At 37.1% G+C, this 25,398-nt stretch overlaps 1 protein-coding gene across 1 annotated transcript; it reads right to left on the bottom strand.

Annotated features, from left to right (window-relative positions):
• Nucleotides 1-5,291: 5,291 nt before the first annotated feature.
• On the bottom strand, nt 5,292-23,612 carry LOC136260565 (prosaposin-like). The gene is made up of 10 exons (XM_066054357.1): nt 23,455-23,612; nt 16,613-16,653; nt 16,387-16,485; nt 12,915-12,977; nt 12,761-12,863; nt 12,610-12,704; nt 12,422-12,484; nt 7,894-7,974; nt 5,510-5,614; nt 5,292-5,447 (listed from the first exon to the last, which is right to left on the bottom strand). Exons 1-10 carry the CDS (start codon nt 23,501-23,503, stop codon nt 5,421-5,423), a joined length of 726 nt encoding a protein of 241 aa, XP_065910429.1. The 5' UTR covers nt 23,504-23,612; the 3' UTR covers nt 5,292-5,420.
• Nucleotides 23,613-25,398: the final 1,786 nt, after the last annotated feature.

The raw sequence follows: 25,398 nt of genomic DNA on the forward strand, positions 1-25,398 counted from the left end.
CCTCTCTAAATCTTTACTGGACCATTCAATCACCTTCGTCTGTGTAGGCACCTTTCTTCAGCCTCTTGAAAACGTCAGAGCACACCAATTGGGCGCAACCACCAATACCAGTTAATGCTTAGTTTGTTTCATTGGTTCCACGCAAAAATGACAGGAAAACCAGCAGAAATGTAATAGAGCGAAAATGGAGTTAGTCTAGCTCTAAATATTGTACTCTACAGGTTTATACAAATGATTACCGAAATGAAAATTCCGATTATCAAAAACCACAATCGAAATTTCCATTCGTGTAGAGTTCCGAACGGTGGATATTTTAAACTAGACTAATTCCAGTTGGGTTTGTAATATTTCTGCTGGATTTTCGTGAAATCAATGAAACAAAATAAGCAGTAAGTGATGTTGATGGTTGCGCCCAATTGGCGTGCTCTGACATTTTCAAGAAACTGAAGAAAGGTGCCTACACAGAAGAAGGTGATTGAAATGTCCAGTAAAGATTTAGAGAGGCAAACCAGCATGTTTGACTTGTAGTTAAAACTTCCTAAAACTGATGACAAATAGTGAGATGGGCATTTTGATGGATTTTGGCCTCGATAAGAGAGCCGCCAGTGCCACCCTATGGACGAATATAACTAAACAAGGATGCAGCATGACTTTAGAGAGGCAAAGCATCACGTTTGATGTGCAAGATTTCTTTAACGCATTGTAAATTGGTCGATATCGGCAAAATTCGTGGATATCGGCATTTGTTGGTTTATGAGGTCGCTAGAAGAGCTGCCAGACCAACCCTATGAGTGAAAGCTACTGGCTATGGGTCTAGTAAGCTTTTGAGAAGTAAACTAGCACATCTGGCTAGCAAAGGTTCCCGTCAGTGAATAAAATCGGCATTTTTGACGAATTTTTGACATCCGTCGAGCTCAGCCAGATGGCAAACAATTTTGGAATTCCATGATATTTGGTGTGGTAGTAGTTGGACCCATGCCAGACCAGTTTGACCTGGGAGGGTTACTTTGGCATCGCTACTGTGTGCTTCAGTGGCATCGAAACTTTTTTCGAGTCCGAAATTTCATTTTTGCGATGCTGCGGCTGGAAATCGCTCCAGACAATGCAGCCACTGATGGTTTTAGTTTAGAGTACAGTTAGTAAGAAAGGTTGAGAGTGCATATTATAGCTTTAAAAGACATTTACTTGAAGATATAGCAAAAAATCTCGTAATTTGTAAGCATATTCGCCGATTTGCACGACAAGACGTTAATGAAAAATAACACCAATCTGGCGTTTTCTAAGTGGTACCTAGCCTAGCATTTGTGGGTGGTTTAGTAGTTGATTCTCGGAGGTCGAAATTTCACGTTGCGGACCCTACCTTAGGATTACCTAACCTAATTTCAAGGACTTAGACTTATTGTACTTCTACTATACAAAAAATCAAATAAGCAATTATTACTGTAATGTCTGTCCAGCAGTGTTTTAATTGACAGAAGGGGAATCAACACTGAATAGATTGTGGTATTCCCACCAACATCTTTGAGCTAGGAAGAAAGACCGGTAGCTATGTCTGTTTACAATATGACCTTCAGCTTTTTGGCTTATCTGTCAATCTCATTTCCATTGAGATTGGTTGTATAGGCCATTTTATGCCAGACACAATTGCCCAAGTAGCCAATGCTTGTGAAGTGGCAAAGAAGACCATAAGATCCTTGTTTGAGCAGGCTGCTCACATTGCTGTCTCCTGCTCATACAGAAATTTTAATTCTAGAGCCTTCCCGGAGTGGGATCTAGCTATCAGTTTGCCTAAAATGAACTTTTCTGCATGCTATAATTATTTTTTTTTTGTATTGTAATTTAATATATAGTGTAAGTCTTGCCAGGGCTCCTGTACTGTCCATCCAGTGCTTGGTACCCCTGAGTCTAGACCACTGTACATAAGTCATATTTTGTCTTAGCAAAACAAGACGTCTCTCTCTCATGAATTTCAGTCAATACATTGATTAGCCACTCTATTAGCTACTATAAAAATTAGATCTCGTATATGAATTGGTGCGATGCTTGAATAATTTCTTTGGCGGTGTGACCTCTTATTGCAGAAGAAGTGGAGCCGGTAAATAAATGATGAATTTAGTACAAGTAAATCAAATCACCCCTTCGTCTACGTTGTTGTAAAGATGGTAGTATGATAAATGGCTGATATACGGAATCATTCTGGTTACTTTATGCTGTATTCTTTCATGTCTTTGATTTTCAAATGTGTAAGTGGGTCCCCATATGACATTGTTATATTCAACAATTGGGTGAACAAGAGCTTTATATAGATTTACCATGACATCAGAGTCTTTACACTCAAATGATTTATATTCATGTCATTTTGTAGTATAAGACAGTCTTCAGAGGATATGGATAGTATGATAAAGCTTGATATCTTCAGCAAACACCAGAGGCAAGTGATGGCAGTTCATTAACATTGTAGGGAAAACTATAATGGACCTAGAGCCCTGCAGGTCACCGCTGGAAACCTGTACTCAGGATGACAAGACACCATTAAGTTTAACACATTGATGTTGACCTGTAAGAAACTTTCGAACCAGTTTAAAACTTGACCATTAATTCCATATGCTTGAAGTTTCAATAAATGTCTGGTATGCAGGATGCTGTCAAATTCTTAATCAAAATAAACTGCATTAGTAGAGAGAGACGTTCATCAAGTGATAAAGTCCAATTATTTAAAGCATGTAGTTGGACGAACATGAGGACTGTCTTACTCCTACAGTAATCCTTGGGTGAGTTAGGGAGCAAGTATATAATTGCAAGAACTCATATAGTTCAAGAGTAACTGTGCATGTCATATTAACAAATTAGTAAATGATTTGTAGTTCCTACTTATATGACTGCAGCTGATTAATGTCAGTCATTAAATACAAAACCCCAAACCATCAGCCATTTGTTTCAAGCTGATATTGTTCACTTGTCAACCGCCGTCCAATGATGGTGGTTGTTTTGGTAGCTGTGCAGGGTTCCATGGTTCTCCTATACAATTTTGTAATAGGACCATTGATATGATCAGCCACAAATTGTGGCTCCCAATTGCATGAGGCTTGGGGGCGAAATACCTGGGAGTTCCCAACTTTGAAGCCACAGGGATTTCTAAGGCCATCCTAATAATCCTAATGAAACCCTGCACTATCACACCCCAAGCTAGTCTTGGGATGGAAGAGCTACTCTTGGAATGGGAGAACACTGGACTTGAGTCTACCACACAAGACTCCCTTCAATGTCAGAGTCTACCACACAAGACTCCCTTCAATGTCAGAGTCTACCACACAAGACTCCCTTCAATGTCAGAGTCTACCACACAAGACTCCCTTCAATGTCTGTGCATTTCCTCCTGTGATAGAATAATCCCATACCATAGTGTTAATTCCCTCTTCTTAATAAAGTTATTATTTTATTATCATTCTGATATATTGCAGCACTAACGTAACTGGTTTTTATGTACTCATTTCCAACATAGTCTCCTAGTCCTAGGGGTGGGCTATGGGAGGGGTACCACCTGGTCACTCATTTGGAACGACCCATACATGCGGTATTTTTCCTACGCATGCGTTCATAATGTTTTCCAATTAATACCTACTGTTCTATATTACATCTAGTATTGTGACGCAGGTGTGCTACGTACCTATCTAATGCTGGATAGCTGAAATGTGTCGCTACACCGCCCAAACACACACACAAATTATCTCCCTCCATTAACTTTGTTTAACAAGTTAAACTTCATTAAATTGTTCCATTTTGGAATGGTGTCTGGAAAGAAGCTGTTTGTGAGCAGTAATTCTTGAAAATAGAATGGACAGTCTATGTTCATGACCTCTGGTGGTGCTGGTATTGTATGTTATATAACTTGGTAAACTCAATTAAGTTGTGTAGGATCTTAAATAGCATTGTCAACTTCAATATGTTCCTTCTATGATGTAGTGTTTTCCATTTCAACATAGCTAGCAGTGACACTGCTATATAGGTTGAAAAGTCTGACAACAAATCTTGCTGGTTGCCTGACATTGGATATATAGCTTCAATTCTGTTGATCTTTCTTGGGTGTGTAGGGAGCCCATGCCGTCACAGCTGCATATTCAAGAATAGGTCTTATAGAGGATTACTTTGAGTGATATTTGTACTATTTGCATTTGTCTACATTGAATGTTATTAACATTTTCTTGCCCACATTTTTACATTATAGAGATCCTGCTGCAATGCTCTGCAGTCATTTCTATCTTTCTATACAGTAAACTATCTTCTCTGCAAGAGGATGTACAGTCTGCATGGCAAGTCCAGAACTGTTCCTTTGCAGTGATACACCACACTGTAAATTCATATTTCTGAATTTACAGTGCATTGATGAGATTAACTGGTAGCACATATGTTTCTACAGAAAGGTATCGGTCCATCATTCAGTGCATACAAAATAAAACTTCTGGTGAAGCAAGCATACAGTGATGCACTATCCAAACTAAACCATGTACGCAAAAATATATATTAGAGTCCAGTTTTATTTTCATTCATATTCAATCAATGTGCCAATGATATTCTTCACTAGTTGCATGTAGAGCCATCACCCATACTTGCAACAACCACTCACGGTACATGAAACGGACAACATACCTCTAGACTTGCTGTGAAGATCACCAAGCAATACCACTGCTCAACCTCAAAATTATTATAGTAATAGTTTCATTTAAAGCAACAGTAATACACATGATCAAAATTAGAGGGTTTAGGGGGTTTATTATAATTACTACAGACCTGGGACACACAAAAGAAAAGGTGCATGCATTTTGTTGGGATCAAAAATAAAGTTCAACTAAGTACGCTTGTTCTTGATTTTCTTACTGCATCAACAATTTTTAGGCTGAATGCAGTCATTCAGCACCTTTTAAAATTGATAACTAGATAGAGCAGTCTAAGAAAACTGCATGTGAGCTACATCTAATTCAAAAAGTAAAATAAAATTTGCATTGTTATTTTGAGTACTGGAGGATAACTAATATTAATATGCTACTGCCAAAATTATAGCTCTCCCACGCATAGTGCGGGAAATGGTGGGGGTTTGACTTTGAAAAAAACAAATTCTCCATCCATGGAGCATGTCTAGTGGTCAAATCCCCAATTTAGCAATTGTCACAGAAGTCAAGTGCTTCAAAGTGTGGGATAGAAGCTAGTTAAATCACACCAACACCTCGGCCTCGGGTTGATAATGACTATATCCTACACGTGCTAGGGTTTAACTATAACGTAATAGCTATACAACAAGTGTGGCCCCTGGGGCTTATTACAATAATATATCACAAAAGTCAAATATAAGTTCCACCTAACATGTTGCTACTATACACAAAGCAAGTTAAGATTTATGTAGATCAGTAACATCACAAATCAGGTTACTGGGTTTTACAGTACTCCTCAGCCTACAAAGAGTACAAAAACATAGTGTTACAACTATAGTATGCTATATTGTATAAATTCTTACATTGCACTCAACAGCAGCTTCATGAGAAGAACACCAATAAGCTGGTCCCCGAGCACATCTGCTACTACCCATCAGTTCATTAATGGATGAACACAACTTTATGTCCTAAATATATGATAAATATTGTCAATACTAAAACAGCATAAACATATCCAGTTATTATTACCCAAAAGTGTTCATTACATGTTTCACAAGCTAACAGGAATAATCTTGGAATAAATCGCAGCAAGAGCAACTAAATAGATTAGTGCAGTTGTCTCAGAGTTATCTGAGATTTTATTATTCGAGTACATGCAAATGGTAATGTTTACCAGTTTCAACATTGTCCACTTCAGGACATACAAAATCAACTTTCACATATATTATGAAAGTCCAGGAAGCTAAAACATCTATCAATGCTTTGTTGAAGGTAGTTGAGAGTCCAAAGCTCTGTATATGTAAAACAATGAATTTAAAACTCCTGCAAACTATGTTTCAACTACTCTAATAGAACACCCACTACTTTAATAGAACGATCACATTTTAATAGTCTAAGTTTGGAAAATGGAGTTTTAAAGATTCCACAGTAAGTTGCTTACAGAGAATGGTGAAGTAAAGGGTACTTGTGATCTAACTTATAAGTGACATACCATTAGAAATATACAATGACTTATTAAATCACAGTTTACCAGGATATTTTGATAAGACAATATGGCGCCCCATTGGCACAGAGTGAACACAACATACCCACGGCTTCTGCTCCATTTTTTTCAACACTAGTTATGTTTTGTGGCTGATAAACTTTAAACATGATGTGATTGGCCCAGCAGATTATTACTGGTGGAGCATTAGATGTTTGAGTTGGGCCAGTTAGTCTTAGAGTATAATACTTATCAAAACCCTGGTTCTATAGATCATGATATTTTGAAGACAATATTCACATATTCTGATAGAATACTCATGTAGTAATTCATTCTGAGCCAATTCCTCAAAAAAGTATTAACTAACATGGGAATAGAATCACACAAGATCTTGAAATAGGCCAGTTTCACAAAAGACATTAGGAACGCAATCAGTATTAATTGGATATAGTGCAACCACTGGATGTTTATTGAATCCATTGATAACTGGCAGCAAAACTTCTGCTACTTACAAAGTAAACGGTGTGTTCATAATTTTCTGTACACGGAAAGAAACTACATTGTCATTTTGTGGTTATCTGTTGTGTATAGGACGAAAGCTATTATATACCCATGAAGCAAGAAATTTTACCAATCAAGGGTTTCCACAGTTGATAATTGCAAGTCCAGAGTCGACAAGCATTCAGGAATGTTGGTAAATCTTAGCAATAGTTTTTGTTGTGAATCACTCCTAAGAAAACGCTCAAATCACTTATATGACAGACAAACAAGTTAACAACACACAGCAAGCCCAGTTGTATTTTCAGGTGACTCAAACCAACGTTGAAACCGGGTCACTACTGCTGACCCGGATGACCCACTGATCCGGATTTGACCCGGATGTGACCCGGATCAATTAAAGCCGAGACGTGTTTTGGCTAGTCTCGAGCGAGCGAACAAGTCTACATTTTGAGCATTCGATTCGTGTTGAGTAAATATTGCAACTTCAGCCTAGCTGTAGGTTGAAGACCAAAAAAAAAAAAGGTTTTCACCTACTGACAATAGCTACCCTCGCGTATGTTGGTAATGCGATAAGTGGGTGTGGCTCACGAAAGAGCTACGCAATAGCGTTTATAAGTTTCCACGTCGTCAAACGAACAATTTCGTTTCTCACATGATCCAATCCGGGTCAGACCCAGATAAATTGTAAACCGGGTCAGACCCAGATGACCCGGAGAAAATGTGACCCGGATGACCCAACCCGGTTTCAACGCTGACTCAAACGCTTGTTCTTGTGTTGTAACTTATCTGGAAACAAGCAGCTGCTGTGTCCTATGTCTCCAGAAAACAAGTCTCCAGAAAACATTTTCATCAGGCGCACTGACCTTTACTAGGTTATAACTAGCCAGTGCCTTGATATATTTACAGCAGACATACACCACAAAGCATAGAGCCATAGAAATCAATGTACTTTTCTGTGCTACATTCGAAACTCCAATATCTCCTTTACATTCTAATGACAATAGATTTTGTATCAGTGGTTGTCCACTTTCAGTAGTTGCACAACCATAATTCAAAAATCCATTAAAATGTTTTTGCTTACATGAAACTGGCCTATTAGATTCATTGGTAGTACTACTTGTGAAGCTACAAAAATGCATAGTGGCATACCATTACAGTTACTAGTGACAAAGTTACTAGAAACAATATGGTGGTCATGGTATAGTTAAATTTTACTATCCACACATGCAAATATATATCTTACGCAAAGATACAAACACTTACTGAGCATATTTCCTTTGGAGTTATTTCATTTAGAATTTGTTTAACGATCTCAAATCCAAAAGTGTTCAACAACTCAGTACACTAAAATAATGACACATTTTAATCATCACAGTTATATATGTCAATGTCTCTAATCACAATCTGTCATGACAACATATGAATGAGACGTTCATTTTTAAAAACTGGTTCATTAGTTGTTAATATGGCACTTATTTCATTTTCTTTGAACTTCATTTTATGACTTTTTTTGTTGTCTAGAGTTTAAACAAAAAAAAATCAAAGTTAAAAAAATTCAAATCAGAGGGAAAGACCAATGGGCTGTTTAAGTTTCAGCCTTATCTGGTAAGTGCTTTTGGAGTTATAGCGATAGACAACAAGAGAATCGATTTGTACAGTGCCTCCTATACAGGGAAAAAATTACAGGCACTTGTTTAATTGATCATAAGTCTCGAGCGCAATGGGCTACAGAGTTGAGACTTGAGTCATCCTATTCACCATGAACTGGGACATTCATCAAGGTATAGTTTTGGCCTACATACATCCATGCTATTAAGCAAGAAGGTTATTCTATTCAAGTTTATAGTTAGGCAGCTCAGCAAAAAAATGTGGACACAACTAACAAAAGCACCATTTTTTTTTTCTGTGAGTTCCTTACCACATAAGGCCACAAAAAGTTAATTATATGTTTCTGGTTTCCTTCCTGGTCATTTTTTTGTTGAATGAATTGTACAATCACCATACAATAATTTATAATATTTTATATCTGTTGAAAAGTTTTCATGTCTTGTAAACACTTTTTTTATTATAAAGATGCACTAACTTTATACACCACATTAAAAAAAAAAAAGCCTGGTCACCTGCTCAATGGTAGGACCAAAAACATATAATTAACTTTGCAGCCTAAGATAAAATTTTTTGATAGGATCCAGGATCCTCAGGCATGCCTGTTGGGAAACCATTTTAAGGCTAAAAAATGTGTCCTTTTTGCAATTTTGGTGTTTTATATAGTAATTTGAAACTTTAGAGTATTTCAAGTGACATTACATTATAAATTATGTCATTAATTATAAATTATGTCATCAACTTAACACATGTCTATGTTTTTGTGCTTTATTCACAATTACTCTATTAGAGCAGTCAGACAATACTGTTGCCTCCTGTAACACGAAGATAAGCACATCTGCACTCTGCTTTTTACATGCACTTGAACCACAATCATATAATGCATGCAATAATCCACCAGACCACTGCCACTAGTATCCCTAGGTTGTGTTAAGCCCCACAGAGAAATCCATATGCACTCTCCTAAAGCATGTGCGTATTTTGACAGATGGAATCTTTAGATTAGCTTGCTCTGAAGTGTAGTTTCCAGCCTAGGGCCCCAGATATGGAGTGTTTATCCCCTCAGAAATTTAACCATGTACTTACTTATAGGAAAAGCTAGTAAAGTACATTTCATCAACTGTTTGCTTTTGATACCACAATCGTATCATAACAGAAGGATAAAAATAGCAAGGAAAAGAACTAAGCTCTTCTGAAACTAATCAGTGCTGCATTGTCAAACTTATATTTGCAACAATGATTTATTGAATGTGGGAATTTGAAAGACTATAATACTGCTAGAACAGTCAACATCTATAAAGTTCTGCTGCACAGTGATAAAATTACCATGACCACTATGCTAGTTGACCTCTTCTTCGCATGTGATTTCAGCACAGCTATCTTACCCAGTTGTGCCAAACATATCATAGTTAAAATTCTACACTTTTGATTACCTGATCAATGAACTATTGCAATTCTGTGTTCTTTAAATCCTAACCTAGTATGCCAAACTATCCATGTGTAATCTTTGGCTGCTAAGTTTCACAGTAATGGTCAATGTAAACATGCAATACTGAAAGTTATTTTTCACTACTACAATTAAGATTGCAGTACTCCATCAGATTACATCACATGTGTGAAACATATTTAAAACTAGAGCATTTGATATATATGTACCTGTGCAGATACTGTACATGTCCAGTCAGGCTCTGGTAGCAAGGCAATTATATTTATGTATACGTTGTTAGTCATTTATACTCTAATTTTGCTTAATAAAAGCTGCCTGGAAATTCATGAAAAAAATCCATGACAACTACATCCCATGGTTATGCTGTACTTAAACCACACTTTTCTCTCACAAACCCTGGTGAAATCCTATAGATTATACCCACTACTACATAATGCACAGTTTTAGCATTAATCAGTGGCGGATCTAGGATTTTTAAAAAGGGGTTTCTGAAAGTTGGTATAGCTAAATAAGGCATCTGGTGACGTTTCTCAGCAAAATTTTGAGATTTTAGAAGCTCTGAGATTGGATTTTAGGCTAGCAATTACAATAAATTCAATGTTTTAAACTGTAAATACTATAGCTAACTATAGGGCAAATATGGTGACTGCAAGCTGTAGCTTTGATTGCTCTATTAGAGTATAGTTACTTGACTGCTCTATTAGAGTATCTCGATCGTTTTTAATGCAGTTGGAGATGAAAAGTGGAAGGTTTAATAGCTATAAATAGTATTAGTTTAGTGCAACTGCAGCCATGCTACTGAAATACAGTGGTATATAGTTGTTTGATATGACAAACTGTCAGTGCAACAAATGTTTATGTATTTAGACTGCCAAACTTAACCCATCTAGATCCACCACTGTTAATTCAGCTAGACACTTGAGTAAAGGAATTTTAATTTACATGGTATACAGCTGTACTGCTAGATTAATGGTATGAGGAACCATACTGTTGTGGTCATGCATGTGATTTCAGCATAAACACTTTGGTCATGCGTGCAGCAATAAAACATGTTTTCATACTAAATAACAAGGGCTGGTGTAGTATAAGCTGGTAAGTTACCAAGCTACAGCTACTTCGCAAACAAGCACAAAATAAATTCTGTAAGATACGTTCTGTGACATGTGAATGAATGTAAGAGATGTTTCATTTATATATCACAAACTAATTACTGCACATATTACAGTGTATATTTATTTCCATAGTGAAATTCCTCTATACAGTTTGTGGATCATAAAAGCTGTATGCACTGTAAACTATAATATGAATGAAAAAAAAATCACTTGTCTGCATTGAATAAAGCTTGTGAGAGTAACATTGCTGTTTATCAGGTCTTGGTTTAATGTACAACCGTGCATAATATTCTCTTGAATGAAACAGAACAAAATTAGCACTTATATGGCTTACCGACTGAAAAAATTCTTTAGTTACATTACTATAAATACTTTTATGGAAAGGCCCTTTTTAGAATAAGGTGGATCCTATCAAAAAAAATTTAAGTTACCTATCCCCATTTTAATCTGTAATATACGTATATCTGATCTAATGGAGTTAGTTTCCTTCAAGACTATATAAACCTACATGTTTAACAGACATTCCTTAAAGTTTTATGGGTTAAGTATGTCTTTTGATATAAGTGTTACATTGACCAATAGCATTTGTGACCCACCTGACTTGTTTGCATAATTCTGTTTTTGAGATAAATACCATTGAATAAAACATATGCATGCTACATAAATAATTTTACACAAGTTTCAGTGAACAGTAAAGGAAGACTCGAATTGAAATATACCAATGGATTCGCCTCTTCATGGAGCCACACCCTAAACAAACACTGAGATTGCCACAATACAAGCACTTGCCTACTTGTACTGAACTACACTGTTTGGTTTTTGGGATGCATACCTATTCATAATGGGGTGTATTCAAATTTTAATACCGCTGAGTTACAGAAGAAACAAAGATATTCTTACTCTAATTAAACACCAAAGGCTGGGTTAAAAACAATCCTATACTGGTTATTAAAGACTGTCACAGATGATAACTGGTTATACCGGTATATCGCTGAGCACTAATTTTAAGCAAATGTGAGTTATGTGCATTTGGTTACATTGCACTAAAACATAACTTTATCATCGCCATTTCTAATAGTTAGGTTGCTTAAAGCCAAATTTAAAACTATTGTGGACACAAGTGACAAAAGCACCAAACTTTCTCCACATATGTAGTACAGCCTTGGATCGCTCAAACAAGAAGGAGCATTAGCTTTTAGTTTGCACTTGCGCATGGCATGGCAAAGTAACAATACAAGTCACCAGGAGTAACAGCAAGCTAGCTGCAGTTTAACAGTCACATGTCAAGGAGAGTGGACTTTTAGAATAGCTACCAGACAGTGACCAGGCAGGAAATGAATTGAATTATTGGTTTGACTAATTTTACCCACTGCATTTCTCCTTTCTCCAACTTTTCAAACACACCTTATGTAGCTAAAGTCTTTGAGCAGGCTGTAGGACCAGGTGTCCTACAGACCTTCAGCACTTGTGCTGTAAAGCATTAATAAATAATAAATAACAATAATTCAGCACTGTTCATAGCATGGGTCTGTTTCCAGAATCCTGCTTTGAAATACATACGTGACCAGTTATATAATCGGATCAAAATTTATATCAACACAATATGCAGACAATACATGTACTGTACCTCTTTTTTTAGACTTGATGATATCACATTGCAAACATCTTCCATCACCTTGACAATCTCCTCCTAAAGCAGCAAACACATAAACTAACTAATAACAGTACTTAATACTTAAATATTTTAGATAAATTATACAATTTAGAAATTATACAAGATAACGTTACATATACAATACATACAAACAGACGTACTATTGTTGAATTTGAATCCAGATATTCATCCAGGTACTTGGCCACAAAAAGGCATACATCACACTCTACTGCCCCTTGTGGGTATTTCCTTTCAACTATATACATGCACAAAAGAAAACATTTACTACAAGAAAACTTAGTTGATACATACCTTTAGAACACAGTTGAATAACTGTACACACAGCACTTGGCATAACATCATTGATCAATGCATCAATTATTTCTTTACCATAATCGTTTATAAAATCTTTGCACTATAAAATCACATCTCATTATCATTACTCTCATTATGTGACAAACTATACCTCAGCTTTGATACTACTTGGAAGTTCACTACAAACATCGTCCACCAGTTGAATAATTTCCTCCTATAGATAAAGAATATATCATGTACATATTGTGGTTACTTGGTTATATGTTTGTACATATGTGCAGTTAATCTTAATATTCTCACATGACAATTAACATAGTGTCCATAGTTACTACAGTGAACCTGTCTATAATGGTCACCTTGGGACCAGATATACCTGGCCTTTATATACAGGTGGCTGTTATAGAAAAAACCTGTATAAGGTGGTCAGCAGCATTTTAGTGGCTATGGCCGTTATAAATGAGTGATTATTATTAAGAGGCTTGCGCCAACCGCAATGCAGTAATATTTTAGTACAGAAAGGACAAGGTGAGCTTGTTATGAATGTTGGTTATAGCTATTGAATACGTTTAAGCAATGAAGCCTGATAGGTTATATAGTATTCATTGAAAGGCAGGAAGCGTGATAATTGTGCATTAATTGAAACGGTGCCGTGGTGCCAGGCAGTTGGCTTAACAAGAGGTAACGACCGCTATATGAAGGAGAAAGTTATGTATACAGTGATTCATAGGCGAATTCTTGGTTGGCCGTTATACGCATTAGACAGGTGACCGCTTAATGCAGACAACAATGCATACATTTGTATGGGAAAATATTTGGGACCTCGTGTCCATGGCCGTTATGCAGGTGACTGCTTAATCCAGGTGACCATAACACAGGTTCCACTGTATAACAATATTGTTACATTATTACTTTGTCACATAATAGTATTGATTTTTAGAGGTAGTTACTTGTAATGGATTATCGCTTCTTTCAAAATAACTTCATCTTGCCACACTATACCTAGAAGCCCAAATTGTAATATAATGTGTTATTCCTAACACTGAATACAAATTGATGATGAAGGGTTGCAAGAGATAATGATGATGGATCGTCTGAAGAATCAATGCTAGAGACACAATCAATTGAATTTGAGGCAAATTCATAAGCTGTTGTTCAAAACTAGTTAAAAGGGCAGACAATATAAAAAGCAGCTGGGGGGAGATGTGAATTGACAATATGGAACTCCTTATTCCATGCTACACCTCTAGCTCGTTTTAAATGACAAAAGCTTGAGGCAAATTTTCATTAAATGAGGGATGTGATAGACTAATATTTATTGTGTTGTTGTAATTTAAGTGATCCTTGTATTAGATAGGTACTTTAAATAAAATATACTGAGATGATGTAATGCTTGAATGATTTAGAATCAACTAGTCTGCCATGTTGTGTCACCTGCTAACACCTACCATATACATACAAAATTTTGAGGGACACGATTTTCGCGGATTTCGCAGTTACTTATAGTTGTCCATGAAACTTCCATCCTCAAAAATGAACAATTTGAGGAAGCTTAAACGTGTGTATGTTATGACAATGTAGAAGGTTTTATCAGTAATATATGCAAGTATCTTAGTGGATTATCTTCCAAAGATCACACCATGATCTAATATTAAAAGGGTAGCACTAAGATAAACATGACATAGCATAAGTTACTGAACTATTTTAAGTCATGCAATGACTAATTCCATATGCTGCACATCATCAAGACACATAACTTTTATGTAGCTGACTGTTGTGAAGGCTATAGCTATACCATTCTCATAGCTATGCTGTTTATACATGCTGTTTATACATAAACATTATAACCATATATTACAACACTGCTACTATAGTCAGCGTTGGGAATAACGCATTACAAAAGTAACACGTTATGTATTAGCTATTACATAACGTGATTTCAAGTAATATAACGCACTACTATTCATAGTCTAGTAATATAACTTTAGTTACTTTCAAGGAACCTATTGTTCGTTATATTAGTAACGAAAGTAATGCTTACTATTACAGTTCGTTAGCGACGTGTAATGATATTCATAGCACATTACCAGGTCCATTACTAACCAATTAGTATTACTCAACAGCTTAGTAGCTGCAATAATCTACTGTCCCAATCCCCTATAATAAAATTATCCATATTAGTTCACACCTCAGACAATTGGTCACGTGATTTGCCAGCAATGTTTAGGTATGGCTGAAGTGGTAAAAATAATGAACATCTCTACACAGGTGCAAGAAGCCAGTAGCTATATTTACAGGAGTGTTTACTATATGCTAGTTCAGTAACTAACATGCAAGCCGGGTGTAGAAAGGTGTATGGTCAGAGCAGAAGTAACTTAATGTAATACAAGTACACGAAAAAATTTGGAATTTTCAACTAGAGTAGGGACCATAGCACATCAATAAAAAGTACTGAAACAAGTTGGAGTAGTCCATGATATTAAATCATAGTAAAACAATAAGAAGTGTTATATCCCTACTACACGTGTACTTGTTTGTTAACTTTTTTTGTAAATAATTTTATTATGACTGGTGAACCCACGCATACCGCATCTGAAATGGCACTGCGCACCCACACGCCCCAGCTATATCAATTATTGTCTGAAAAGTGAAGTATCCATTACGCTTCGTTGTCAGCTATGTTCAACCCGTTACACAGCATTTTGAATCAAGAACTTTCCCGGAAGCACCTCTACAATCTATGCATACCAAAAGAAATGGTGCCGCGCCCCAATTTTATTAATTATCGTCTGAAAAGTGAAGTATATATTACGCTTCGCTATCGGCTATGTTCAACCCGTTACACATCAAGAACTGTTGAAAAGCACCTCTGCAATCAAAATAGCCACTATGAAAAATACGGACGATTTCCATTTCGAAGGGAAGCCATCATGTGCTCGCACCAAATCGACACCTTTCCCTGTCTGAATGGGACACACAGGAGGACACTGGTAAGTCCATGAAGAATGCATTGTACGTACTGCGGTATGCCAAAAGGCACCTGTCGGGCCGAAGTGACGTCGAACAGTGAAAAAATCAAGCCCATAGCCTTGGCCGTTATTGAGTTACACTTGTCTGAAGGCATCAGTCAGTCAGTTATTTACTTACTCAGTCAGTCAGTAGAAAATTCCGTTGAATAAAAATTTTTTCAAATTCTGTAGCAACTTGTTGAAAGCGTTTCGGGTCAATATGAAAGCTTGTTTGGGCTTAGTTTTACCTCACCAATACTGCCTCATCATCATCATAAGGGAAAATTGAGGCTGGTTTTTGGGTGATATCATTTCGTGGGCCACACCTACTCCTTTGTGGTCCCTACTATACAGTTACTATCGTACTGTATGATATTAAGTTACTTTATATTTGGAGTAATATGTAACTGTAACTTATTACATTGCCCAAAAGTAAAGAGTAATATGTAATATAATACATTGACAAAGTAACTTTCCCAACACTGACTGTAGTATTATGAACAACATAATACACAGTGATACAATGAAATCTAGGACAGCTGCTTGGAAAGACCACCTCCCCACAACAACCTCCCTAAAACCTTCCAGTCAATACAGGTAGCTGGGCTCCACACTAACCTCAGTTTGATTCCCCTTGATAACACTCTCTAACTCATCCATAACCAACTTGCACAAAACACATTCAAGAGTTCCACTTTGTTTTGATTCCACAGATACCTAATAAGGAAACTAATGGTGATCAATATACACAAAACCATTGCATTTAAATTAAAACATCACCTTATATAGCCAAAAATATAAACAGCACTACACATATATAGCACATATGGATATATGTACTTACAGAAAAAGTTGCTGAAGGGAGATCAGAACAGCAAACAAATCCTATAAACAGTTAAAGCATACATGATGTAACATATAACATAACACTGGTATAAATTTGTTTACGAACAAAATAGTGGTGCGGTAGCGTAATGATTAATCAAATTCATGTGAAAACCTGAAAACCAAAAATTTTGTGGCTGTTCAAAGTGCTGGTCCTTTACGCTAACACTATATCCCAAACTTTCAAGGAAATATGAAGTATACATGGCAGTTTGGTTATGATAATTAGTAGCTACTGACATTTTTCTTAAGTTGTACACTTGTGTGCAGAATTCGAACATTTAGTTGAAATTTGTGTGACATGATTCCATAAGAACTCTACATTAATATTGCAAAGCAGTGGAATTTAATTTGTTATTTCATCATGTATTCATGGATACCACGTGAACGGTGAAGAATGGACAGCAGTTTTAGGAGAAATCCTTACCAATGAATGGAAAATAGGAAACATCGTCAATCGATATGCTGTCACTATAAACAAGTACTTTGGTGAAACAGTTGGACACGTGCCAAAAAAAAAAAACATTTCCAGAATTTGCAGTGTTTTCCTGGAACAAGACATGACCATAACAGCTTTCATTAACCAGGTAGGTCTAGTTTCTTGGAAAATCTCTTCCCAACCCAACCCAACCCAACCCAACCCAACCCAACCCAACCCAACCCAAACCAGGGGTGAAGGCATTCCCCAGCAACAAGCAGGAACTCGAGCACCGCATCAGATGTGCCACAACAGTCGAGATCCAGAACTTCCTCCGTACCTGACCTTCTCACTGCTTAAGGTTTTGATGGAAATGAAGGCTACTGGATACAGAAAATCAAACTGTGTCTCACAACTGACCTCAAACAAGCAACATAGTTGTATAATGTATATAAGTACTAACTTTATGAATTCTTTGTAGCTGGATGTCATCATCAAGTTATAATCTTCACTTAGAAAAGCGTTAAGGTACCACATACATATGCACTGCAAGAATAATATCTGTAGCCATTTAATTTTTAAAAATTCATGCTTTGGACAGTGATAGTGAAACTGGATGGTGTAAGCTTAGTTTATAAGGTACACAAAATAAATTCACTGTTTAATTACTTACACAAATGTGATGAAATTTGTACGTGATGGATGAGGGCCTAACTGACTAGCCTACACAGGCAGTAGTGGTAGTAATAGCAAGGTACCTTTACTATTATAGTTTAGGTACAATGTCAAGAGAAAATCAAAAAAGCCCCCTTGTTTTCTTCTCCAGGTAAAAACCCTGCAGACCTTTTTCGAATCCTTACTGGCACCAAAAGGTCCGGAAAAGAGATGTTTCCTTATCCCCAATGATGTTAGGTTGCTAAGCTAAAGTTTTATATGGTACACTAGGTGACCACTTCTTTAATAAGACTGTCTTGTTATAGTGGTCACCAGTGTTGAACTGGGTCACTACTGCTGACCTGGATGACCCGCTGACCCAGATTGCAATCCGGGTCAGACCTGGGTTTATTAAAACTGCCAACGGTAGCTATAGAAAACTAAAGCGGTAAGGTTATGTCAGTCAGTGGGCATGATTTCACTTAAGTTTGCAGAGAGCAAGATACGTTTCTTCCAAGTGGGTGTGGCTTTGGACATAACTACAACTTCAGCACACCATATTTACAAACAGTATGACACATTGCCAATATAAATTGGGAATGTTAAAAGAAGCTATCCTACCGCAAAAACTGGACCATGTCCCACACAATAACAAGCTATTAGTGGGCGTGGCTCCACATAAACCTGCAGACAGCTTTGGACATGGATTCGTGCATACCTATAGACTGCAATACTACTCATAAATAGGGCATGGCTGTAGACAGTCATCCAGATAAGTGGGAGTGGCTCACGAACTTGACTATGACATGTTTATACACTTCTGCTTTGCCCAACTAATTTGCTTCACACGTGATCCAATCCAGGTCAAACCTGGATAATCTGTAAAGTGGGTCAGACTTGATCCGGACAAAATGTACATAGCCTGATTGACCTAAATGCTGGTGGTCATTTCTATTAAGTCACAAACACAACTAAGGTATACTTCCTGACCTCATCAATAAGGCTGCCTCAATGTCGAGACCACTTTATTGATCTCATAGGTGGCCCTAGTAATGAGATTTCAACAAATAACCTCAATTATCACTAATAACATTATTATGGTGGTATAGTGAGTACATGATTTCAACAATACCACTAACAGGAGGCAGCTAATCACATTACTATGCATTAAGTAATGTTATTAATTCATCACATAATAATTACCTAGTAAACTGATTATGGTACACCACACTATAAGCAGTAACACATTATTTACCTAGAAGCCAAAAAGTAGTAACTATTACCAAGAGTCCATAACTCTTATTATGGACTCTTGCTATTACATATGTATTACTCTAGTAACCCAATACAAACTATATAATCAGTTCAACATCCAATCCCAAGTAGTTGATCCACAATATCCCTCTTCACTACTACTAGCATTTGAGATCAAACATAGGCAGAAACGTTGAAACATTATTAACATGTACATGGTAAAGTATTTGGATCATGCTACAGAAGTGGTATGCATTACTTTACAACTTTCCTAACTAAACATAAGTTATGGATCTACAAAAGAGTTTTGCAAATATTAGGTCTACAGCAAAAAGAAAAGCTTTAGCCAAGATGAGCTCGATCTATAGGCATCAGTTTACGGGAGCACTAATTTCACAACGCTTGATGCCTTTTGTGACTTAAACTTAAAACTTGTAAAAAATGAAAAGAAAAATTAAAATGTGAGATTCCTGAGCTCGATCCCTACACTTTTCGTAACACATAAGATCCCTAACCACTGTACCAACGCTACCAGCTGCCAGAACCCTGAATTTTGCATATCAGAGTCACTTAACATATTGAGTGGCTTTCAAAAAAACAAGCACTACATTAAAGCTGTCCTCGTCTTTTGAACAGTTCCCAGGAAGCTAGATCCGACAGACACCTCCATCACAGTCCGCAAGTTAAATATACATGTGTGCAAGCCTATTCAATACTGCACACTGTAACATGAAGTTTTCTAAAGCTAGAATCGTACATGTTACTATGCAGTAGTTACAAAGCAAGTGATATTCTAACTAAGCTACAAACAGAAAAACAGTGGAACTTGTGTTACGGTCACCTGGATTAAGTGGTCATGAGGTCCCAAATATTTTCCCATACAAATGTGTGTGTATGCATTGTGGTCTGCATTAAGCAGTCACCTGTCTAATGTGTATAATGGCCTACCAACAATTCACCTATGAATCACTGTATACATAACTTTCTCCTTGGTATAGCGGTCGCTACCTTTTATGGGGCCTTGTACCACTGCACTGTTTCAATTAGCTAATGCGCAATTATCACACTTCCTGCCTTTCAATGAATACTATATAATCTATAATCAGGCTTTATTGCTTAAGCGTATTCAATAGCTATAACCAACATTCATAGATTCACCTTACCCTTTCTGCACTAAAAACTAGTAAAATATTGCAGTTGACGCGAGCCTCTTAATAATAATTACTCATTTATAACGGTCATAGCCACTAAAATGCTGCTGACCACCTTATGCAGGTTTTCTCTATAACAGCCATCTGTATATAAAGGCCAGATATATCTGGTCCCAAGGTGACCATTATAGACAGGTTCCACTGTACTGGCCTAAGCAACATTCAGTTATGTCCCCTGTTAAATCTAATTATCAATGCGATGTAGTAACGACCCCTACAGTTCTGTACAAACACACGTGCAGTAAACACTACTCAAATACAGCTACAGCTATAACTAGCTGCCATAAATATCATTTAGTTATACCATCAAGAAACCACTTTAATGTGGACACCTCAACATGCATCTGTCTGGTAACAAAAAAAACATTGGGTCATGTAGTCTCACATTGTCAGACCACTGACTCTGAATTATAAGCGCTTTCTCTGATAAATGGGTGCTTCCAAGCAAGACTACTACTGTATTGCCTTGAATTACGGTCAGTCCAATATAACTAAATGGCTGGCTCCATTTAGTGGCCAGGGTATAGAGCCTTACAACTCATATAGAACAGTTTTAAGTATAATACAGTCCAGTTCAGTACTTTTATCCTCCCATGCAAATACAATATAGAGTGCTGCAGTATCAGAGTTCTGAAGTGTCACAGTGCCAACTTGTAGCAGCTTGTTGATTTTCCCCATCAACCACCTCCTTCCTTCACATTTCAGGATGGTTTGGATAACTCCATTACAATGGCTGGCTTCCCTTGATTCAATAGGTCACAGTGCTATTGTCATACCACGAAGATCTTTATTATGCTGGCAGGAAAATAATCTATTTGCATTGTCAGTAGATTCTACCCACCAATGCAGCACATACAGCATTAACAACCCATTGAATGAAGCCAATCATGAATGACATGTCAGGTGCCTCTTGCTGCTTGCAAAATGACACTAGGAACAGGTGGCCTGCTAATCACAATGCGCCATATAAGGTAAAGGTGGTCAGATGCTAGACTCTGAAATCATAAGGCCTACTCCACTAGAATTCGCTTGGGAAAGTTACTTCAAAGACTGACTGGGACATAACTTGAGACATACAATAGTAATATATACATCATTCATATTTGTTTGTGTAGTCACACATGCCATGGTAATAGTCTTGACACATGATCAACTTCCTCTGTGTTCAATTAAAAGGTTAGTCACACAGGTACATGTATCTGGGTTACACAATAGCTACAAGTATAGACCACGCATGATCCCTGGCATAGTCTCGCACAAAAATTGCTATGGCTTCAGGTTGACTGGTTCCATGATGCATTGCAGGAAAAGTGAAGACAAAACCTGCTGAGCATTCCATTACACAAACTGTCCTTAAGCAGAATAACTCACCATAGCACAAGTATGTTGTGTACTTTTTTTACCCAGTAACTTATATGGCCACGATATTTAGGGTACAGGCACCTATGAAGAAATTGTTTTCATATTTCAGTCACAAAGTAAGATACTGACAACAGGTATGGGTATTAAGTAACAAACCTATTGTAAACAAGTGTTATCTCAACAGGTTGATGCTATGCTACTTCAGGTGCTAGTATAGCTACTTCAATAGCTGGAATTAATCAACAATGTAACATTGCATTTTTAAACTAATGTCTCTGTAGCAATTGTGCACACAGAATTATCAAAGTAATTGTAATTTCATATTTCCTAATCAGTGAATTATTTGTAATTCTCTAATTACGTTACTATGCATTGCTAAGCAAGCACTATTTGAACAAACCACTTTAAATAACATGTTACACACAGACGCAAACAACATGTTACACACAGACGTATCTTCTCAACTGTTTTATAGGTGAGAAAACAATTTTACTAAACCAGGCAAGCTGGCCTTCAGTATGTGTGCACCTGGTTTAAAAATTATCCAGCATTGTTTATTGTAATTGACTTGTAACCATACCTGTTGCTTAGAGCTCGATATCCCGTTGCTTAGAGCTTGATATCCCGTTCTCTAGCTGAAATATGATCGATCAAATTTTTTCTCCACTAGGCACCTGTTAGTCCATCTGTTTGTCTGGCTGGTGAGACTAGTCTGGCGGTGGGTCACATGCCATAACCTTATGACATTAGATGACGTGAGATTACACAACTAAGCATTGTTCCAGATGCAAAGGCTTGCTTAACAGCTAGGAAAGTAGCGTGTTGTACTGAGAAGGCTGGTAGGGACCTTGGACACACTGGTATGGATATATAGTCTATCATTTAGAATATTAAGTGGTGTCAAAGTTCAACAATTCTTTAAGATTGCGAGATGAATCATGATGCATTACCATTTCTTTGATGTTCATGTATCTAATTCTTTAGCTCCCTCCAGCATTCATCCACATTGAGTGCTGCTTATCGTAAGCATGAACAAGAGAAGCGTCATGCATATGAGGAAAGAGTTCGAGCATGTTTCACTCCCTTGGTTTTTTCAGGTAGAATGGGAAAAGCTGCCACTGTTGTGTACAAACGTTTAGCCAACTTCTTGTCTACCTGATGGAACACCCCTTACCCTTCAGTCATGATCATGGGTTGGCTACATTGTACCTTGAATTTTTCACTGCTTAATTAAGTCTTCCATCATGTGAATTCATGGTCCCAGATCAAGCTCCAGACACCCTGCATTCCCTGCTCTGGCTGACCTTGTAACTGCTGAGTCCAGGGTATCCACTGTTCGTAATTTACTCCCCTAGTATAGGCTCCCTTTCACTTCTCTTCCATCTTTGTTCTGTTTTTCTAGTTCTGTAGGTGTAGGTATAGACAAAGCCATTTTATTAGCATAAAGTGTGGTGGATGGGTGTGCCATTAGGACCAGTTTAAAGTAAGTTTATGGGATGGGTTGGATACCGCCAGACCATGGCGCGAATAGAATTTGACTATGTCATGGATAGTATAATTATATTGCTTGAGGTATTTAATATATGCGAGTAGGTAGCTACAGTGCTTAATTTGTCACCTGATTTGCCACAGCAACCATTAGAAAGTGTGTACAGAATCTACAGTCGTTAGAAAAATGGTCTATAATCACTAGCGGGAAGCCGCCACTGTTACGACCAGACATACAAGGGGTGCTGGTCACCCCGGGGAGAAAAAATAAATGCATTATTGCACACATGTACCTCCGAGTGTTTAGAAACCTTCGCCCTCGATCAGTACCATTCTTCAGGTACCTAAAATAGCGCATCTGCTGTGCATGTTTTGACCTACACATACGTCAGGTGGTGCGTAGTTTTACAGTACCTGCCAGTGTAATGACTGAGAGGACGCTCGAAATCATTGCCACTTTCATTGCTGCCAGTTCCTTGTCACATCCGTTGAATCTGTTCTGAACTGTGAGCTTCTTTCCAACAGAAGAAAGGCGATGATACTGAGTTCCGACTGAAACCGTTCAAGAACCCACCACTTCAAAGATCGGGCCGCGCCGTAGGACCCCACGCAGCTAGCTATAGGTCAGGTGCCAAGCGTGCAAGTTGAGCATGTAAGTTGGTTATGTAACTATTTATTATTTATTCAACATGCAGAATTACAACAGTTTATTTGCATGATTATTTTTACAGGTTGCACATTCTAAGTGTGTTAAAGGTTCACTGTACTGGTAGTGGTGGCCAAGGTAATTAAGTACATGATGCTACATAAGTAGCCACTAATCTAAATTTGGCACATGTACAGTTGGTGATTTGTTACATCTATCACATGGGCATAGAAAAGAGTACGTACATGAGTTATTAGATACAAAATTTTGCTCAGTGGTCGTAAAAATAATTCTGAAATATGTACAGTATTTGTTGATTGTAGCAGGGCGTAACAGTTCTTAGCTTATAATTGGTAACTAATAATTCCAGAGACTGGTAATCTATAAAAATGAAAATTGTGGTTGTGAATATCTGATTTTCTTAGCTATATGATGTTGCTAGTTGCTTGACAGGTGGATCCGATTGTGAAGTGCACATGGCCTTAGAGCTGGTAGGAAATTTCAAGCTAGTCATAAAAAACATATGATATCGCTATAATGTCATAAAGGAAAGTAGCTAACTTTAATGTCGCTAGTATATATATAATCATTAAGATGTACTTTGTTACTCGCCATTGGATGCATTTTACTAAATGAATGTGTTTGATTAGGTAAGGTTTCCATAAAACGGAAAAACACATTAATTGTGATCGGACAAGAGAAACATATAGTTGCTTTTCAGTAATTACAGTTAATGTTAATGCTATCAGAAAAGGTACGAACTAGTCAATTTTGTAACTAAGTTACATAACTAGTTACTTGTAAAGTAACTATAGTAATACATGCTTTGTAACTATAACTATACTATGAAAACTGCAACTATACTGTTCTTCATGACTCAGCTTGAGTAACACTGAGGCATAGCAGCAATTGAAAATGACCTGAAATGGCCACAAAATTATTCAGTATCAGTAGTTTTCAGTGCACATATGTACTGCGTGTTTCCTTCTTCCCTTGCTGACGCATATCTGAGTAAAATAAGCTAACAAACAAGCATAATTTACATTATGAAAGTAACTAGTAACTAAAGTGCTTATAGTTACCTTGTAAAAAGGCAACTTAGCTACATGGGATACAGGGGTGTAGGGAGGGGGGGTTCCGGGGGGTTCAGGAACCCCCCCTGTAAAATTTAGACTTCTGCAAGCAGGATCCTAACACACCATTTAGTGTGGCAAGACAAAATGAGTGAGTAATATAGCACAGCACAACAATTGATAAAGCTTGCATTCATCTCTCAGGGAAGGATTTACAGAGGCAACATGAGCCCTAGGCCTCTTCAAAACTTGTTTAAAAGATTGATATACTCTAATAGAGCAGTCAGGTATACTCTAATAGAACATGCATGTAAATATATCCATGTCCATATGAATTTTTCAGACATTCTAACATTAAATTCAAAACTTAGCATGACCTTATACTGCTATAGCTTTGGTGTGCAGTGTTTAAAGATATAGAGCTCCAGTAATTTATCACTTGTGTTATGCAAAATGAATTCATGCTATGCATATTTGTATAGTTATATTGTTTTGATTGTAAGTCATTCCATTTGTATCAGTGGATTCATGGCTCATACCACAGTGAGATAACTATCACTTACAGATTACTATGTGTCTCTATATAATGTGTTATGCTGTCTGTTTCCACTAGGTGGCTTTATCTAGTACTACCTTCAT

The sequence above is a fragment of the Dysidea avara genome, chromosome 7 (assembly GCF_963678975.1).
Source record: "Dysidea avara chromosome 7, odDysAvar1.4, whole genome shotgun sequence".
Lineage (NCBI taxonomy): Eukaryota > Metazoa > Porifera > Demospongiae > Dictyoceratida > Dysideidae > Dysidea > Dysidea avara.